This window comes from Anomaloglossus baeobatrachus, chromosome 5 (genome assembly GCF_048569485.1).
Source record: "Anomaloglossus baeobatrachus isolate aAnoBae1 chromosome 5, aAnoBae1.hap1, whole genome shotgun sequence".
Taxonomy (NCBI): domain Eukaryota; kingdom Metazoa; phylum Chordata; class Amphibia; order Anura; family Aromobatidae; genus Anomaloglossus; species Anomaloglossus baeobatrachus.
This window is the reverse complement of record NC_134357.1, coordinates 28,649,966-28,666,382: the sequence shown is the minus strand read 5'-3', so window position 1 is coordinate 28,666,382 and position 16,417 is coordinate 28,649,966. Positions and strand designations below refer to the sequence as shown.

Here is a 16,417-nt window from a genome sequence, read left to right as displayed (position 1 = left end):
CTCAACAGTAAGTGAGGGCTGCTCAACAGGAAGTGAAAGCTGCTCAACAGGAAGTGAGACTGGCCACTCACTTCTTGTTGAGTAATAATTTGTCCAAAGGCTGGTGATTGGGCACGGTGCTCTCATGACGTCACAACCTCGCTTGAGCCTTGGACTCATGAGTAATGAAATTGTTGGAACTGTACCGGCACTGGAGGTGAGTACAAGCTTTTTTATTTTTATTGAGGCCAAACATTGCGAATAAGAAGGGGTTGTCCTAGTAGTGGACCACTCCTTTAATCTTATTGTAGGTTATTGGCAAAAAGATAATGTTAACAACAATATTTAGTGAAGAGTGGTCTACTGGAAGATTGAGTGATTTAAAGAAAAAAAAACCAGCCATTTATGGATGATTTTACTGATCAGATCACGACTGCTGTTATTCTATCAAATTTTACAATTTTGTAAATAGAAAATATTAAAAAGCTCAACCTTAAAAACAAATATTTTGGGCTTTAAATCCATATAGTTTTGTGCCTCATACAGTAGATCATTTAGGTTTACTCACCCCAATGCCATATAAATCACCAGATTCTAGTAATCGTTGTAACACATAAGCCGTAAAGAGGATATTGTTTTCGTCATCATCCTATGGGAGAAATATTTTGGGTGGTTAAATTAAACATTTACAATATTTATACAATAATAAATGATATCTGCAAACCTCCAAATTTCCACCAGAATAGATTCAAAGCTAAACTATGAAAAGAGCCGGAACCGTGCACTAAAGTTGCAGGTTCCCTAAACCAAAATCAGAACGAGACCGCTCTCTTGGCAATCGATGCCGATCAGTCTACGGACAATAGTTGCTCCTAATCTACCCACCCATCACCGCTGTAAGTTTGCCCAGGAAGCAATTTCTGTTTTACCAAAATGGGCAGAAATTGGGCCAAAGACCCCTCAAGTCAACTCCAAGTATAGTGAACCGGCATGTAGCCCAAAGATCAACTCAACTGGTGTGATAAAATTATCAACAGTCCTGAAGTTACTGGGATTGACCCAAATTGAGGGAAATAGTATAAAAAAATAAGCTAAAAAGATGGAGAGTTTGCGTAAAAATAAGTTAGCAATCCCACCCCATCTGAGGACATTCCCAGGACAATGCTTAGAGCTGGAATTTAAAGGGAGTCTGTCACCCCCAAATGCCTTTTAAATAAACTATACAGTGCTTAAACCCTAAAAGGAAAACCAGACAGTGTTACTGCTACAGTGCTTGAAAATAAACAAACTTTGAACTCATATACAAATGAGTGGGCTTTGGTGCCCCCTTGGTGTGGCCAAAAGTTTGGTGCATCATTATTCCAACTCCTTTTACATCTTGCATTTGATTGATAGTGCTTGCTTCCTAGATTGTAAGCTGCCTTGCGAGTGTGCGCATGCGCCCTGACACTGGCTGTGCTGATCATGTGCACACACATTTCATTGAGGGTGTACACACTCTGCCCAGGCACATTTTTGTAGGTGGCTCCTCTCTACTAATGCCACTTGCTACACTAGTACACCCTTAATTGTAGGGTGCGGCTTCAGAAAGGAGGAGAATTTTGACTCCTAACTTCATTGATAAGGTGCTTTTTTTAAATTAGCTGCTGAATTGTTATTTTTGATCACATATTGGGTGAACCGAATGTTCTCTGCTCTTTCCTCTTTTCTGAACCCTCTCGCTAAGATTCCAGGTATTCCAGGTGCCAGCAGAGAGAGACTAGGTAGGAGAACATGACCTGCCTAATGAAATGTGTGCACGCCAACACCGCGAGTGTCAGTGTGCATACGACTCATGTAATCTGTTCCCCTGGGGGCGGTGGTGATGCAGCAGTGTTGGTTGAGCCCTCCATGGGTAGAGCTTAGCCCCAGGGCAGGGATAGACGTAACTAGTGAGTCTATGGTGTTGAGATGTAATGGCGGGGTGCAGGACCGTAGACACGGTAAATAACTGGGCAACACAAGTATGCAGTGACAAGTGCTTTACTGACTGTTGGCAGTTCCAGGTTAACACAACTAGTCAGTGACTGCCTTTGGAGTGCTGAGTTCTGCTGTGATGGGCTCCAGCTGATCCCCGGACAGTTCGGAGGCACAACCCGTCCTTCCCTGGTTCTCTTACTGCGCTGTCCTCTCCCGCCTGCCCTGCGCCTATGTATCGCCCTGGGCAAGCCAGGGGACACAGGTCACACACCACCACACCCTACATCCCAGGTAGAAACATCTAAGCTAACCAAAAATCCTTGTTGCCTTCCTCCAGAGACTGATGATTCACACCAGGGGGTGGGCCAGGCGGTTGGCTCCGCCCACCGAGGAGAACACAGCTCTGGAGGCGGGAGGAACCAGGCAGTCCAGTGAGGGACATGAAAGAGTAAACAACGAGATTAGCCCAGGCAGGGCTTGAGTGAAGAGCAGATAAGCTAAGTGAAAGTAAAGGAAGAAAAGTAGTAAAGGAGGAAAGCAAGAGTGGTGACAGAACAGAAGGAGTGTGCAAAGCCTGAAGAGTCCAGCTAAGTGCAGGGCAGGTCAGCAAGGTCAGCAACGGCGGTGACTGTCTGGAGGGGGACCGTTTGGAAGTTCCTGGAAGGACCCCGTAGGCTGTGTGCCCGGTGGTCTGGAGCAGTGTTCCGAAGGACAGTCAGCACCAGGGCAGGGGCCTCTCGGACCCCGGCAAGGCTTGGAGTCGCCACAATTTGCCGAATCCGTCAGCGAAGGGGACGTAGATCCCCCAACAACTAAGTCCCGATTGAAGGCAACAGCCCAGCCAGTGTAAGAGAGACACCGCCACCGCCAAGGCACAAGTTTCTTAGGGCCAGCGCCTGCGGGCAAAGAGTAGAGCTCCTCCGGTCCAGCTTGAAGCCGGGGAGCGGGTTACCGGTGGGGACCCATCGCAACCAACAAGTACACCAAGGTGCTAGGAAAAGGGACATCACCGTCACCTACCGGGAGAGCAAGTGCAGCCGTCCGTGGGACCATCTTACCAGCCGTCTGGTTTACCGTAAAAACTGTGTCAACGTCTCAGGCTGAGTGAGTACCACAGTGCCGCAAGGCACAGCGCTGCCCCCGCGTCCCTGCGCCCACCAGGCCCTGCACCTCCCAAGCCATCACCGGGCCCCGGGATCACCAACCCCTACCCACGGAGGGGCAACACAACACCTGGCTGCTCCGCATCACCATCCCCGGGATCCCCGTATTGAGCAGCGGTGGTGAAATCACCACAACCGTGGGTGGCGTCACGGACTATAAACAATCCCCACACCCAACAAAATCCCTTTCACTCACGGGCGAGGAGTGCCGCTCGAGAAACCCCCGGGATCCGGCCCACAGCTCGAGCCACCACTGAGCAGCAACCGCCGGACCCGAGCAGAAGGGGTGAGCGTAGTGTGCTGACACCCTCCTCCCCGCCCGCGACAACTTGGCGTCACGAACAGGATCTTACCGCTCTGCCGTCTGGTAGAGGTGCGCCTTGTTACCGCCGGAGGTATCCGGCAGAAAAATTTCAGAAGCCGCCATCTTTGGCGCGAAAAGTTCCCGCTTGAGCGTCTTCTCGAGCAGTAGAGGCGCGAAGGCCAAAACCCCGCCCCGAGAGAGGAGGGGCCGGAAAGAGCTAAGGGGGACGCGATGGCGGCTGGATGCATGTAGCTGCGGCTATAAAAGCAGGGACGCCAGGACTCTGCAGACCTACTGGGTTCCTGGAAAGCACAACTGCTGAGATGTCCACCCCACCTAGTTCTGCAGAGACTACCGAGCCGGTGTCTGGAACAGCAGCATGGTTGAGAGCCCGGGCGGCGGGGATCTGCCGTCGCTACCAGAGTCAGATCGGCGGACTGATGGAGCAGTGGGCCGCGGAGTTAGAGGCCCTAGTTGCTGTGGCGCGAGTGTATGGAGTGGAGGCCGTGATGGAGGAGCTGGAGAATGACCCACGCCCCTGTGTCCCCGAGGGACCGGTCGCTGCGGCTGAGGGACCCGGTCTACCCCTGGCTCCTGTGTTACCTCCGTCCTGCTCGCTCGCGCGCTGCACCGCACCTGGCCCGTCGGATGTACACCCCTCTGTAACTGCGGCGGGGGCAGAAGATAGTGACTCCGGGCCTGACACCGAGCCTGTGTCAGAAGAAGAGGAGGGGGTCGTTGCCCTGTCTGGCATGGAGGCCACTTATGTTCCCCGAACCGGGGGCAACGGGTATCGGGCGGCCCTTCCACGCCGTGCTTGCTACGCACTGGAGGGGCTGGTGCCCGTGTCCTTCCACCCCGAACCAGGTGAGGAGGACGAAGACATCGAGTAGGGCAGCGGATGCCCGTTGCACCGTCCCCGTTGGGACCACCACTTTGTTTGTTTAAAAGTTTGTTGAAAAAGTTTTGAAAGAATGATAAGAAACAGATGATTACCGAAGCTTCACCTGATTTACCGTGATTTGCAACCGGCTGGAGCCGGCACCATTGTCCCCGTGGGGACCGTTTAAAAAGTTTTTGCATGGGAACTATCCGTGGACAAGCCCGTGAACTTGCAGGGCACCCACAAACGTTAAGTGGCTTGTAAATATGTTGTTTGCCGTTACCGTTTCCGCAATGCCACCTCCGGAGAGGCAGGTTGGAGGGAGGGCCCTCAGCAGAGCAGGCTGGGGCCCAGCCACCAAAGGAACCGGTGGCTACCCTCTGGAGGGAAGGACAGATCCCGCTCGGGTACCGTGTGCTGGACTGTGGGTCAAGGGGTGCTGCCTGGGCTTTAGGGGCAGCATCAGGGCCAGGTTGCTTGGGTGGGAGAGAGCGGAAACCGTAACCGTAAACCGTTATGCAACGTTAAAGAAATGTGCCTCCCGTTTTGGGAAGAGTTATTAAAAATGTAAATATGTTATGTTATATTATTATTATGTTATCTTTTACAGAAAAATAAATCCGGTGTTGGACGGCAGCCCGCGGACGGTCTGCATTTTGCTAAGGGGGAATGTGTCGCCCTGGGCAAGCCAGGGGACACAGGTCACACACCACCACACCCTACATCCCAGGTAGAAACATCTAAGCTAACCAAAAATCCTTGTTGCCTTCCTCCAGAGACTGATGATTCACACCAGGGGGTGGGCCAGGCGGTTGGCTCCGCCCACCGAGGAGAACACAGCTCTGGAGGCGGGAGGAACCAGGCAGTCCAGTGAGGGACATGAAAGAGTAAACAACGAGATTAGCCCAGGCAGGGCTTGAGTGAAGAGCAGATAAGCTAAGTGAAAGTAAAGGAAGAAAAGTAGTAAAGGAGGAAAGCAAGAGTGGTGACAGAACAGAAGGAGTGTGCAAAGCCTGAAGAGTCCAGCTAAGTGCAGGGCAAGTCAGCAAGGTCAGCAACGGCGGTGACTGTCTGGAGGGGGACCGTTTGGAAGTTCCTGGAAGGACCCCGTAGGCTGTGTGCCCGGTGGTCTGGAGCAGTGTTCCGAAGGACAGTCAGCACCAGGGCAGGGGCCTCTCGGACCCCGGCAAGGCTTGGAGTCGCCACAATTTGCCGCATCCGTCAGCGAAGGGGACATAGATCCCCCAACAACCAAGTCCTGATTGAAGGCAACAGCCCAGCCAGTGTAAGAGAGACACCGCCACCGCCAAGGCACAAGTTTCTTAGGGCCAGCGCCTGCGGGCAAAGAGTAGAGCTCCTCCGGTCCAGCTTGAAGCCGGGGAGCGGGTTACCGGTGGGGACCCATCGCAACCAACAAGTACACCAAGGTGCTAGGAAAAGGGACATCACCGTCACCTACCGGGAGAGCAAGTGCAGCCGTCCGTGGGACCGTCTTACCAGCCGTCTGGTTTACCGTAAAAACTGTGTCAACGTCTCAGGCTGAGTGAGTACCACAGTGCCGCAAGGCACAGCGCTGCCCCCGCGTCCCTGCGCCCACCAGGCCCTGCACCTCCCAAGCCATCACCGGGCCCCGGGATCACCAAGCCCTACCCACGGAGGGGCAACACAACACCTGGCTGCTCCGCATCACCATCCCCGGGATCCCCGTATTGAGCAGCGGTGGTGAAATCACCACAACCGTGGGTGGCGTCACGGACTATAAACGATCCCCACACCCAACAAAATCCCTTTCACTCACGGGCGAGGAGTGCCGCTCGAGAAACCCCCGGGATCCGGCCCACAGCTCGAGCCACCACTGAGCAGCAACCGCCGGACCTGAGCAGAAGGGGTGAGCGTAGTGTGCTGACACCCTCCTCCCCGCCCGCGACAACTACGCATACAGTGCCCATAGCCGGTGTCTGCGGACCCTGTCGGGTGGCTTGCAGCTCTGTCGCTTGGCCCTTTGTGGTCACCTTTTCAACGGATTATGTGCGGTGGTGGCTTTGGTACTTGAAGTATCATCGGCCTCCAGTTTACTAGCTGAGCCTTGTTGTTCTCCAATAGTCTAGGGATCGGATCCCCGATGTGGCCAAGTTCCTCCACTCCAGTATGCCGGCTGTGCATCATGGCCATGGGTGTATGGCGCCCTTCCCGTGGGCTCTAGGACGCCTTCTCTCCTGATTCTGGGCCGAGCTGCTCCAGCTCCAGACCCCAGGTCCTCTCTCCTCCGCTCCTACTACTTGACTTTCCTCGACTGACTGTCTGCCTGTGTAAAACTGGCTGACTCACTACTTCCTTCTCTCTGTGCTTACTGGTTCCACCCACTCACTAACTAACTAACCCCACCTCCAAGCTGGCTGTGAGAGAAACCATGGCCTGATGGGGTGTTGCTAAATAAAGAGTGTCTGTGTTTGTGTGTGCAACGACCTGTGACCTCCTCCTTACCCGGGAATGGAATACCACATCTCTGGCTATGATGCAGTACCGAGGGGGCTTAATGGTGCATTGAGCTGTTGGCCACTCTCAGGGTGCACCGAAACCACCTCATTTGCATATAAATTAAAAGTTATTTTCTCAAGCACTGCACCAATATATGGTACAGTGCTAGTTGTACTTTTAATAGGGACTAAGTCCCTGATAGCACTTTATGGTTAGCTTAAAAGGAATTTTGGGGATGATAAACTCCCTTTGACACCCTATTAGGCCGGGGCCACATGGGGACTACTGTGATCCTCGCATGACACTCGGCATACGCTGGCAGCACAGCGGGAGCCGAGTGTCATGCGAGCGTCATTGCGACTGAGGTCCGATCATAAGATCGGACCACAGCTGCGGGGGTGGGCCAGCACTGAGGAGGGGCGGGTCAGCGTTGCGGAGTGGAGGGCCAACGCTGAGGAGGGGAGGGAGGGATTTATCTTCCTCTCTCCTCCGTTGCTGGCTATTGCCATTCTCGCTCTGCACTCACATTACACACCGATGTAATGCAAGTGCAGTGCGATTTTTCTCTCTCCCCATAGACTTGAATGGGTGCGAGAGAAACAATGATCGCATTACAATCGCAGCATGCTGCGACTGTTTTCTCTGTCCGATTATGGCTGAGAAAATAATTGCTCATGGGTACCGGCACATAGGCTAATATTGGTACGAGTGAAATGCAATGTTTTATCGCATTCCACTTGCTCCGATTTTCATCCCGTGTGTCTTAGGCCTTATACCAACTGAATAGGTAGTCATTAGGTACCCCTCTTGCTTGTATATAAGCCTAGTTTTGTTAGACAAGAAGGCGTGATCCTCAACTCTTCCCATTGGGCACCTTCTTCATGACGATGCCTACTTGACTAACAAGACGAGATTCAGATACAAAGAAGAGGGGGGTCATATCTTAGAAACAGAATGATGGAGGAACAAAAAAGAGACACTCTAAGGTTCAGCAGAATGGCAACATCTAGTATAATTTATTTCGAGTAGTAGGTTCTCTTTAAGTAGACGTCATAGTTAGCTTAGTCTAAATATTCCATCACATTTCATAGATAGATAACGTCAGTGGTCAAAGTGGATACAAGGACACTATGGGTATCCATGACCAGTAATAAATACTGGTTTGGTGCCGTGTGTCATGCGATGTTCAGCTCTGCAAACACCTGGTGGCATCAGACTCTATTCACACTGCAGACTCTGACAAGCAACCTGAGGCTTCTGAATTGTTCAGCCAGATCCGGGCATCGGCTGATTCAGGTTCACTAGTCTTCAGCTCTGCAGGAGTTAATTCCTGCAGAATGGTAAGTAGGTCCTAAGTGCTCAGGTTGCTGATTGCCAAGTGCAGCAGTCACTTCCCTATTTTAGGCACTGCCTCCTTCCAGGAGGTGGTGATGATAGCTTCAGTTTTTACTTCAGCGATCCCGGTCTTGGTGTTTTTCCTGTATATGGTGATCCATGCTGCACTTTTGAGTGGTGTAAACGTTTCCATTTTGTGCGTTACTTCCTCCCCTTTTTCGTTGCTCCCCGGTACACATATTGTCTCTCCTGTGTGTTTTGAGTGTGGTGTGTATGAGTTTCAGTTTTCCTTTGTCTGTGTCATTTGTTGGAGTTTTATCTTTGTGTATGTGGCCCGAGGGTGTGGGAGAGGGGGAGTAAGATCAGGGTCCAAACAGGAGTTAGGGTCATGGTGGGGGCTCAAACCTGATTACCATCAAACCTACCACCGAGATAAGGGACAGCGCAGGGACTCAAGTCTGAGGTTCAGCCTAAGGGCCCCTATCCTGTCTCCATTTACCCTTTGACACTGTGTGATATATATTGTCTCTCCTGTGTGTTTTGAGTGTGGTATGTAGGAGTATCAGTTATCCCTTGTCCGTGTTGTTTTGTGGGGTTTTTTCTGTGTGTGTACCCCGAGGGTGTGGGAGAGGAGGAGTATGATCAGGGTCCGGACAGGAGTTAGGGTAACGCTGAGGGCTCGAACCTAGTTACCATCAAACCTACCTTCGAGATAAAGGACAGCGCAAGGTCACAGTCTTACGGCCAGCCTAGGGCCCCCTATCTTGTCTCTATTTACCCTGTGATACTGTGTGATATATTTTGGGCTTGTTTACATCTGACATTAGAAATTCTATTTATGTCTACAAGACCGCACCCATTACCTCAATGGTAAATAATGACCCCTCTGGACGGAAACAGCCAGTCGTCAAGTCCTGGAGATTCCCCAGTTGTACCAGTGTCTCTTGTTGCATTGTTGTATCAACATAAATAAAATCCTTGGCCAACTCAAATGCATAGAATGTGTTCGCAAGCACCCTGAAATCATAGACAATACAATCATTTAGTCAAAAAGCAAAAACAAAACTTTTTATACTCAAAAGACAGAAATAAACAGGTGAAACCAAAACAAGTAATCAAATCGCTGTTTCCAAAGACGTCATCACCTTTGTCATCACCCTTGGGAAGCAGCTCAATGACATTAGGCTGAATGTATCACTTTGCCCTTACCAAGAATTCTCGATGAATGAATTTCGGAAGATGGAATATTGATTATTCCAGTTTCTGCATGGAAGTTGTCGACCATAGGCTACAAATAAAAATGACTAATTAAAACAAAGCTACTTTATTTTTTATTTTGTTATTAAACTATTGACTTAAAACAGATAAAATATCGATTATATCGCCATGTTCATGGATATTTCATAAAGTTATAAATCATTAAACCTTTAACATATCAGTACGGAGTAGGGAGATATTTAGAAGTTGATCCCTACTATAAAAATTAATATTTGTTTGGTTGACGTAAGATCTAACGAGATCCTTATTTCTAGAGACGGTATTTTCCCAGAAAGTGCTGCACTTTACGAGGGATGAAAAATTGCCTCCAGAGAGCTTAAAGGGGAGATAGTCATCAGGAAACAAACTATTGTTTTACCCTCCAATAGGCCTCCTTTATACGTTTGTGCAAAACATGAACGTTTTACATGGTCCATGATGAAGGTGCGTATATGTGTCCATGTCTGTGTGTTCCGTGTGCTATTTGTGTGCTGTTCGTGTGACATTCAGATAGCACACGGACAGCATGAGCTGGTATACTTACCTGTCTCTGGCACTGCTGTTACTTCCAGGTCTGCGGTGAGTGCAGTCAATATTCATGAGCTTAATGAGTGGGACCCAGAAGCAACAGCAGAGACAGAGACTGCAGCCCCGGAGACAAGTATAAAAATTCTTCATTTTTATGTGACCTGTGTGTTCTCTGGTTTGTGTGACATCAGTGTTGCTGTTGACGCGCCCATGGCGTCTGGGGTTTTACTCGTTACCAGGCCGGTAATGGGTCAGGTTGTCACAGTGGCCTGGCTCGGTTCCGTGGTCCCATCGGTGTCAATAAAAGATGAAGGGGTTGAGGATGTTGAGAGTAGTTGTCTCGTGACGCCACCTGTGGTATGCGGCTATGACTGGAGCCGCCGCTGCGGAAGGTCTGTCTCTTATGGGGCGGATAGTAACGAAGCTCGGGTGTTGCTGCTACCCACAGGTAGAGCTTGGCCCCAGGGAGGATGATGGTGGTGGTAGTCTATAGCGCCGAAGCACAGGGGCGCCGGCAATGATGGGGACAACACAGAGGCTGCGGTCAAAGTTCTTTTTACTCAGTTCAATGTCGTCACCCTCGGAGTGACGGTTCCCACCGTGATGGGCCTCAGTCAATCCCGGATAGTTCGGAGGTCACCACCGGGGTTCCCATTGTATGTGCCTTCTATCGGGAGTCCCTCCATGCCAATCTTGTACTGTGGAACGGGTCGAGGGTGCTCGCTGCACACTCCGCGGACCCTGGAATCCCCTTCAGGTGTAGAGAGCCTGGGCTGACCTTACTGCTCCAAGCCTCGGCCACCGTGCTCCATTTGACTTCCTAAGGTGTCGTGTTACCTGGATCGAAGTCCCGACTTTCTGACTATGTGTGAATATTGCTCCTACTTCCTCCCCAGTGTAACTCCACCCCCAGGTTCTGACTAGTGATTGGGAAAGTCCTGTTCCCATGACAGCCAACCCTTCACATCTACCCTAGCCAGTCCCAGTGGCTGGCTACTAAGCTGTATCTTGTGTGAATGTGATAAACACCAGTGAATAACCTCCTCCTTACCCAGGATGAATACTGCATCTTAAGTAAGATGCAGTACCCTGTGGCGACTGAAGCCTCAGAGGCGCCACACTGCCAGAAAACAGACATGTCACGGTGTGGAGCATACGGGCACACTAGTGCTCCACACGGACACCCGGACTGTGTGAAAACACAGATGTGTGACCAAGCACATTGATTTCAATGGGTCTACATGCGACCATGTCTCCGGTATGTGTGAAAATGGACATCACACGTACCAGAGACACTGATGTGTGAAGAAGGCCATAGACTGATTAATTTTTGTTTTTTTGCACTTTTGTTTTTTTTTTTCCCTTCAAAGCATCGCTAATAAAATGCAGAGGTGCCCAGTAACTGAGGTGAGGAGCAATAAGCAACAAGTGTCAAAATCCCAATTTTTTTTTTTAATAAATTTTCCATATCACCATCATCATGAACAAAAAATTGTAAATTTTTACGTTGACCACTAAAGGCCACTTTACACGCTGCGATATCGGTACCGATATCGCTAGCGAGCGTACCCGCCCCCATCGGTTGTGCGTCACGGGCAAATCACTGCCAGTGGCGCTCAACATCGCTAACACCCGTCACATGGACTTACCTTCCCTGCGACGTCACTCTGGCCGGCGATCCGCCTTCTTTCTAAGGGGGCGGTTCGTGTGGCGTCACACGGCAGCCGTCCAATAGTAGGGGAGGGGCGGAGATGAGCGGCCAGAACATCCCGCTCACCTACTTCCTTCCTCATTGCCGGTGGACGCAGGTAGGAGATGTTCGTCGTTCCTGCGGTGTCACACATAGCAATGTGTGGTGCCGTAGGAGCGAGGAACAACATCGTACCGGTGGCAGCAACGATATTAAAGGAAATGAACGACGTGTCAATGAGCAACGATTTTTCACATTTTTGTGCTCATTGATCGTCGCTCATTGGTGTCAAAGGCTGCGATGTCGCTAACGGCATTGGATGTGCGTCACTAACAACGTGACCCCGACAATATATCGTTAGCGATGTCGCAGCGTGTAAAGCACCCTTTAGTCTTATATTAGACCAATTAGAGATCACGTTTTAGGGGCCATCAATGTAGAATTACGAAAGACTCCAGCAGATAACAGGTCACTTCCTCCCCCTCCCCGCAGAGGGATCTCTGCACAGATCATGGAGCATGGCTACAATACTCCGCAGAGGTCAGATCTTGTATATTGCTTTCTACAGGCTGTTGTAAAGCAAATCTACAAATGCTCATGCTAGATTATTGCCCCATGAATAAAATGGATTAATTTTATCATTCTTTTAAAATTGGAATAATAAAAAAAAAATTCATGGCCTTGTCCACGTGACTCTTTATTGATGGTGGTGATCAGCAGGCACCCTGGCGAATTCTGCATGGTGCCTTTTGGTGGCCATACAGCATCATGCCAGTAAAGCAGAAAGGCTCCACACAATAGTGTACGAGCTTGATGCCAGTGTGTATGAGTCCTAGAGCCGGCCTTATCTGTGCCCTGCAAATTTTGGCATCAGCATCCAACGACCTCTTCCATATTGGAGCCTCCCTACTCCCCTATAAGTCCCACATTTATAGACATATATATATATAAACCTAGTGACAGCAGAGCATCCATGGCAGATCATGTTAGAAGATCTTACCATTAATGAGATGTTTTTTAACTTTTTCATCAAGTTCGGGAGTTAATCTGCCCGTGTCACTGAGGTATCTGTAAAAATATACAGCGGAAAGGATCCGTAAAAGGTTCTGTTCACAGCATCCGTCTGGCAAGTTCAGCAGACGATTGAGATTCTCAACCCCGAGTTGTATTGTGTCACCTGCAAGTTGTAAAAAAAATAAAAAAATTGCATAAATATGCGACTTAGAATAGAAATTATTTTGAGAATGTATCATCGGAATTTTTTTTTCATGCAAGTATCCAAATAGAAACCCTTAAAAATTTATCAGAACAAGGATGTAATTAAATCTGTCCTACACAATCGAAAAGTCTCTACTGACTCTGTCCCAGTCAATACAGTAAAGCTAAAATGTGATCTGTAAAAAGAAGCAATGTCAATTGTGATGGTGGAATATTATGGATTGTGTACCATTTTGTGTGGGTTAATGTTTGGGCGTGGTTCACTGTCCATTCTGTGTTCCTTGTGTGTAGATTGTACCATTTGCAGGTTTAATTCCTCCCCTTCCAGGCTTTTGTTCCTAAGTCAGGGGAGGGTGCGTGAGATCCACCTAAACTCTCTGCTTACCTGAAGAATTGGGCAGTCTGTTTGAGAACGTCAAGAGTGAAGCAGGAAGATTGAACCTCTGGGAGAAACTGGCTTCTCAGAGTGACCTGGATATTTATCGCTTACCAGACTATATTTGTGTTACTGGATTAATTTTACCCTCTGTTCTGTGGATTATGTTATGGACCATTTGATTTGCTTGGAATAAATGCTCTTTGGATTGCATAGCCATCTCTTGCTCTGTTGATTGTGTGATATGGAAGAAGGACCCAGTGACATCAATATTTCCGGTCTTTTATTCTTTAGTGTTAAGCCCTTCACGACCATGGACGGAAAGATCCATCATGGTGCCCTGGGCCTTAACGACCAAGGACGGATCTTTCCGTCATGGCGTAATCGCGGCACCGGAGCCTCCGGTGACTGCGATCGGTTAACATAAACCGCAGATTCGGGGAGGAGGGGACCTGTTCCTGACCTCAGGAGGGGTGGTGCCTCCTCCCCGGACCTACGGAGGCTGTGATTGGCTGACGAACGCCGCTCAACCAATCACAGCCACTGTAATGTTCCAGCCACTTAAAGTGACTGAAACATTGAAATCCAGCCCTGGCCAGTGCAGCTATAGCACTGGCCATTGGCTGGAGCTGGGTGACCTCACTGGATCACCCTTCCCCAGCTCCAGTAGCTCTGATTGGAGAGATCGGCCTTGTGACCGCTGTCTCCAATCACAGTGGACCTGTTGCCGGTGACCGCCCCCGTCATCGTCCCTGCAGAACGCCAGCACAGTGAGTGTACACAGTGCAATGGCAGGGCGACAAGCTCCGGTCCCATGCTGTTATGAGACCGGAGCATGGGACCCGGAAGTTGCCGCGCCGCCATTGTACTGTATGAAACCGGCCTCCCGATCCACCGCCGCCGCTGCCCTCCGCGATCTGCCACCCGCACCCCCACCCTTCGTATCTGCTGCCCGCACCCTCACCCCCACACCTCCCGATCCGCCGCTGCCCTCCGCAATCTGCCACCCGCACCCCCACCCCTCGTATCTGCTGCCCGCACCCCCACACCTCCCGATCCGCCTCTGCCCTCCACGATCTGCCACCCGATCTGCTGCCCGCATCCCCACCCCTCATATCTGCTGCCCGCACCCTCACCCCCACACCTCCCGATCCGCCGCCGCCGCCCTCCATCTGCCACAGTGCCACCGGTCCCCATCGATCTGCTGCCCCTTTCCCTCGTGATCGGCTGCTCGTCCCCTCACCTCCGTGATGTGCTGCCAGCCCCCTCCACTCGAGATCGGCTGCCCGCTTCCTTCTCCGTTATGTGCTGTCCGGCCCCGCCCACTCTCCGTTATGTGCTGCCCGGCCCCACCCCCTCTCCTCCGTTATGTGCTGCGCGCCCCCTCTCCGTTATGTGCTGCCCGTCCCCTCCCCTCCCCTCCGTTATATGCTGCGTGCCCCCTCTCCTTAGTTATGTGCTGCCCGCTCCCCCCACCTCTCACCCCCGTGATCGGCTACTCGCCCCCTACTTGTCACCCCCATGATGTGCGCTCCCTCCCCTGTCACCGCCGTGATGTGCGCTCCCTCCCCTGTCACCGCCGTGATGTGCGCTCCCTCCCCTGTCACCCCCGTGATGTGCGCTCCCTCCCCTGTCACCGCCGTGATGTGCGCTCCCTCCCCTGTCACCGCCGTGATGTGCGCTCCCTCCCCTGTCACCGTCGTGATGTGCGCTCCCTCACCTGTCACCGCCGTGATGTTCGCTCCCTCACCTGTCACACCCATGATGTGCACTCCCTCCCCTGTCACCCCGTGATGTGCGCTCCCTCCCCTGTCACCCCGTGATCTGTGCTCCCTCACCTGTCACCCCGTGATCTGTGCTCCCTCACCTGTCACCCCGTGATCTGTGCTCCCTCACCTGTCACCCCCCTGATCTGCTGTCTGCTCTCCCTCACCTCTCACCCCCGTGATCTGTGCTTTGCTCACCTGTCTCCTCCGTGATCTGCGCTGCGCTCCCTCCCCCACCTCTCACCCTCCCCGATCTGCTGCCTCCTTCATCTCCTGTGATCCAGCTGCCTAGATCCATCCTGTAGGGTAACTATCCCCAATCTCACCTCCCACTCCCCTTCCCACTCATCCCCCCCATCCCCCCCTCCCCCCATCCACTGCCGCTCCTGCATCCACTGCGCCCTCTCCCATCCGCCCCCACCCTATCCCAGCCACCGTCTCACATTCACAGATGCTCCCTTTATATGCCGCTGCCCCCCCATCTGCCGCCGCCCCATCTGCCGCCCCCCCCATCTGCCGCTGTTTTTTTTTCTATGCCATGGGGGTCTAGTTTCCAAAATGGGGTCACATGTGGGGGAGCTCTACTGTTTCGGCACCTCAGGGGGTCTCCAAATAGCATGGAATACGCTAATTATCCCAGACAATTTTGCGCTTGAAACGTCAAATGACGCTCCTTGCCTTCCGAGCCCTGCTGTGCGCCCAAACATTTTATTTCCACCACATATGAGGTGTCTGTGTACTCAGGAGAAATTGCACAATACATTTTATGGTGCAATTTTTCCTGATACCCTTGTGAAAAAAAAGCTACCTGGTTGAAGTAACAATTTTGTGGTAAAAACATTTTTTTTTATTTTCACGGCTCAACGCTATTAACTTTTGTGAAGCCCCCAGAGGTTCAAAGTGCTCAATAAACATCTAGATAAATTCCATGAGGGTTCTAGTTTCCAAAATGGGGTCACATGTGGGGGAGCTCCACTGTTTCGGCACCTCAGGGGCTCTCCAAACGCAACATGGTGCGGCTAACGATTCCAGCTAATTTTCTGTTCAAAAAAGTCAAATGGCGCTCCTTCCCTTCCGAGTCCTGCCGTGCGCCCAAACAGTGGTTTTTCGCCACATATGAGGTATCTGCGTGTTCAGTAGAAATTGCCCAACAAATTTTGGGGGTTCATTTAATCCTGCTACCCTTGTGAATATGCAATATTTGAGGCTAAATTAACATTTTTGTTGCAAAAAGTAAAATGTTCATTTTTTCCTTCCACATTGCTTTAGTTACTGTGAAGCACCTGAAGGGTTAATAACCTTTTCTAATGTGGTTTTGAGTAGCCTGAGGGGTGCTGTTTTTGGAATAGTGTCACTTTTGGGTGTTTTGGGTCATGTAGACCTTTCAAAATCGCTTCAAATGTGATGTGGTCCCTAAAAAAAGTGGCTTTGTAAATTTTGTTGTAAAAATGAGAAATTGCTCATAAACTTTGAACCCCTAT

At 50.8% G+C, this 16,417-nt stretch overlaps 1 protein-coding gene across 1 annotated transcript in view; it reads right to left on the bottom strand.

The window, feature by feature from the left end:
* LOC142312595 (ovostatin-like) overlaps positions 1 to 16,417 on the bottom strand; it is a 297,827-nt gene that overhangs the window by 34,503 nt on the left and 246,907 nt on the right. Inside the window, exons 25-28 of the mRNA XM_075351587.1 lie at positions 12,577 to 12,753; positions 9,311 to 9,389; positions 8,965 to 9,118; positions 548 to 628 (exon numbers count right to left, since the gene is read on the bottom strand). Coding sequence (XP_075207702.1) covers positions 548 to 628; positions 8,965 to 9,118; positions 9,311 to 9,389; positions 12,577 to 12,753 — 491 coding nt within the window. The remainder of the gene's footprint in view (positions 1 to 547; positions 629 to 8,964; positions 9,119 to 9,310; positions 9,390 to 12,576; positions 12,754 to 16,417) is intronic.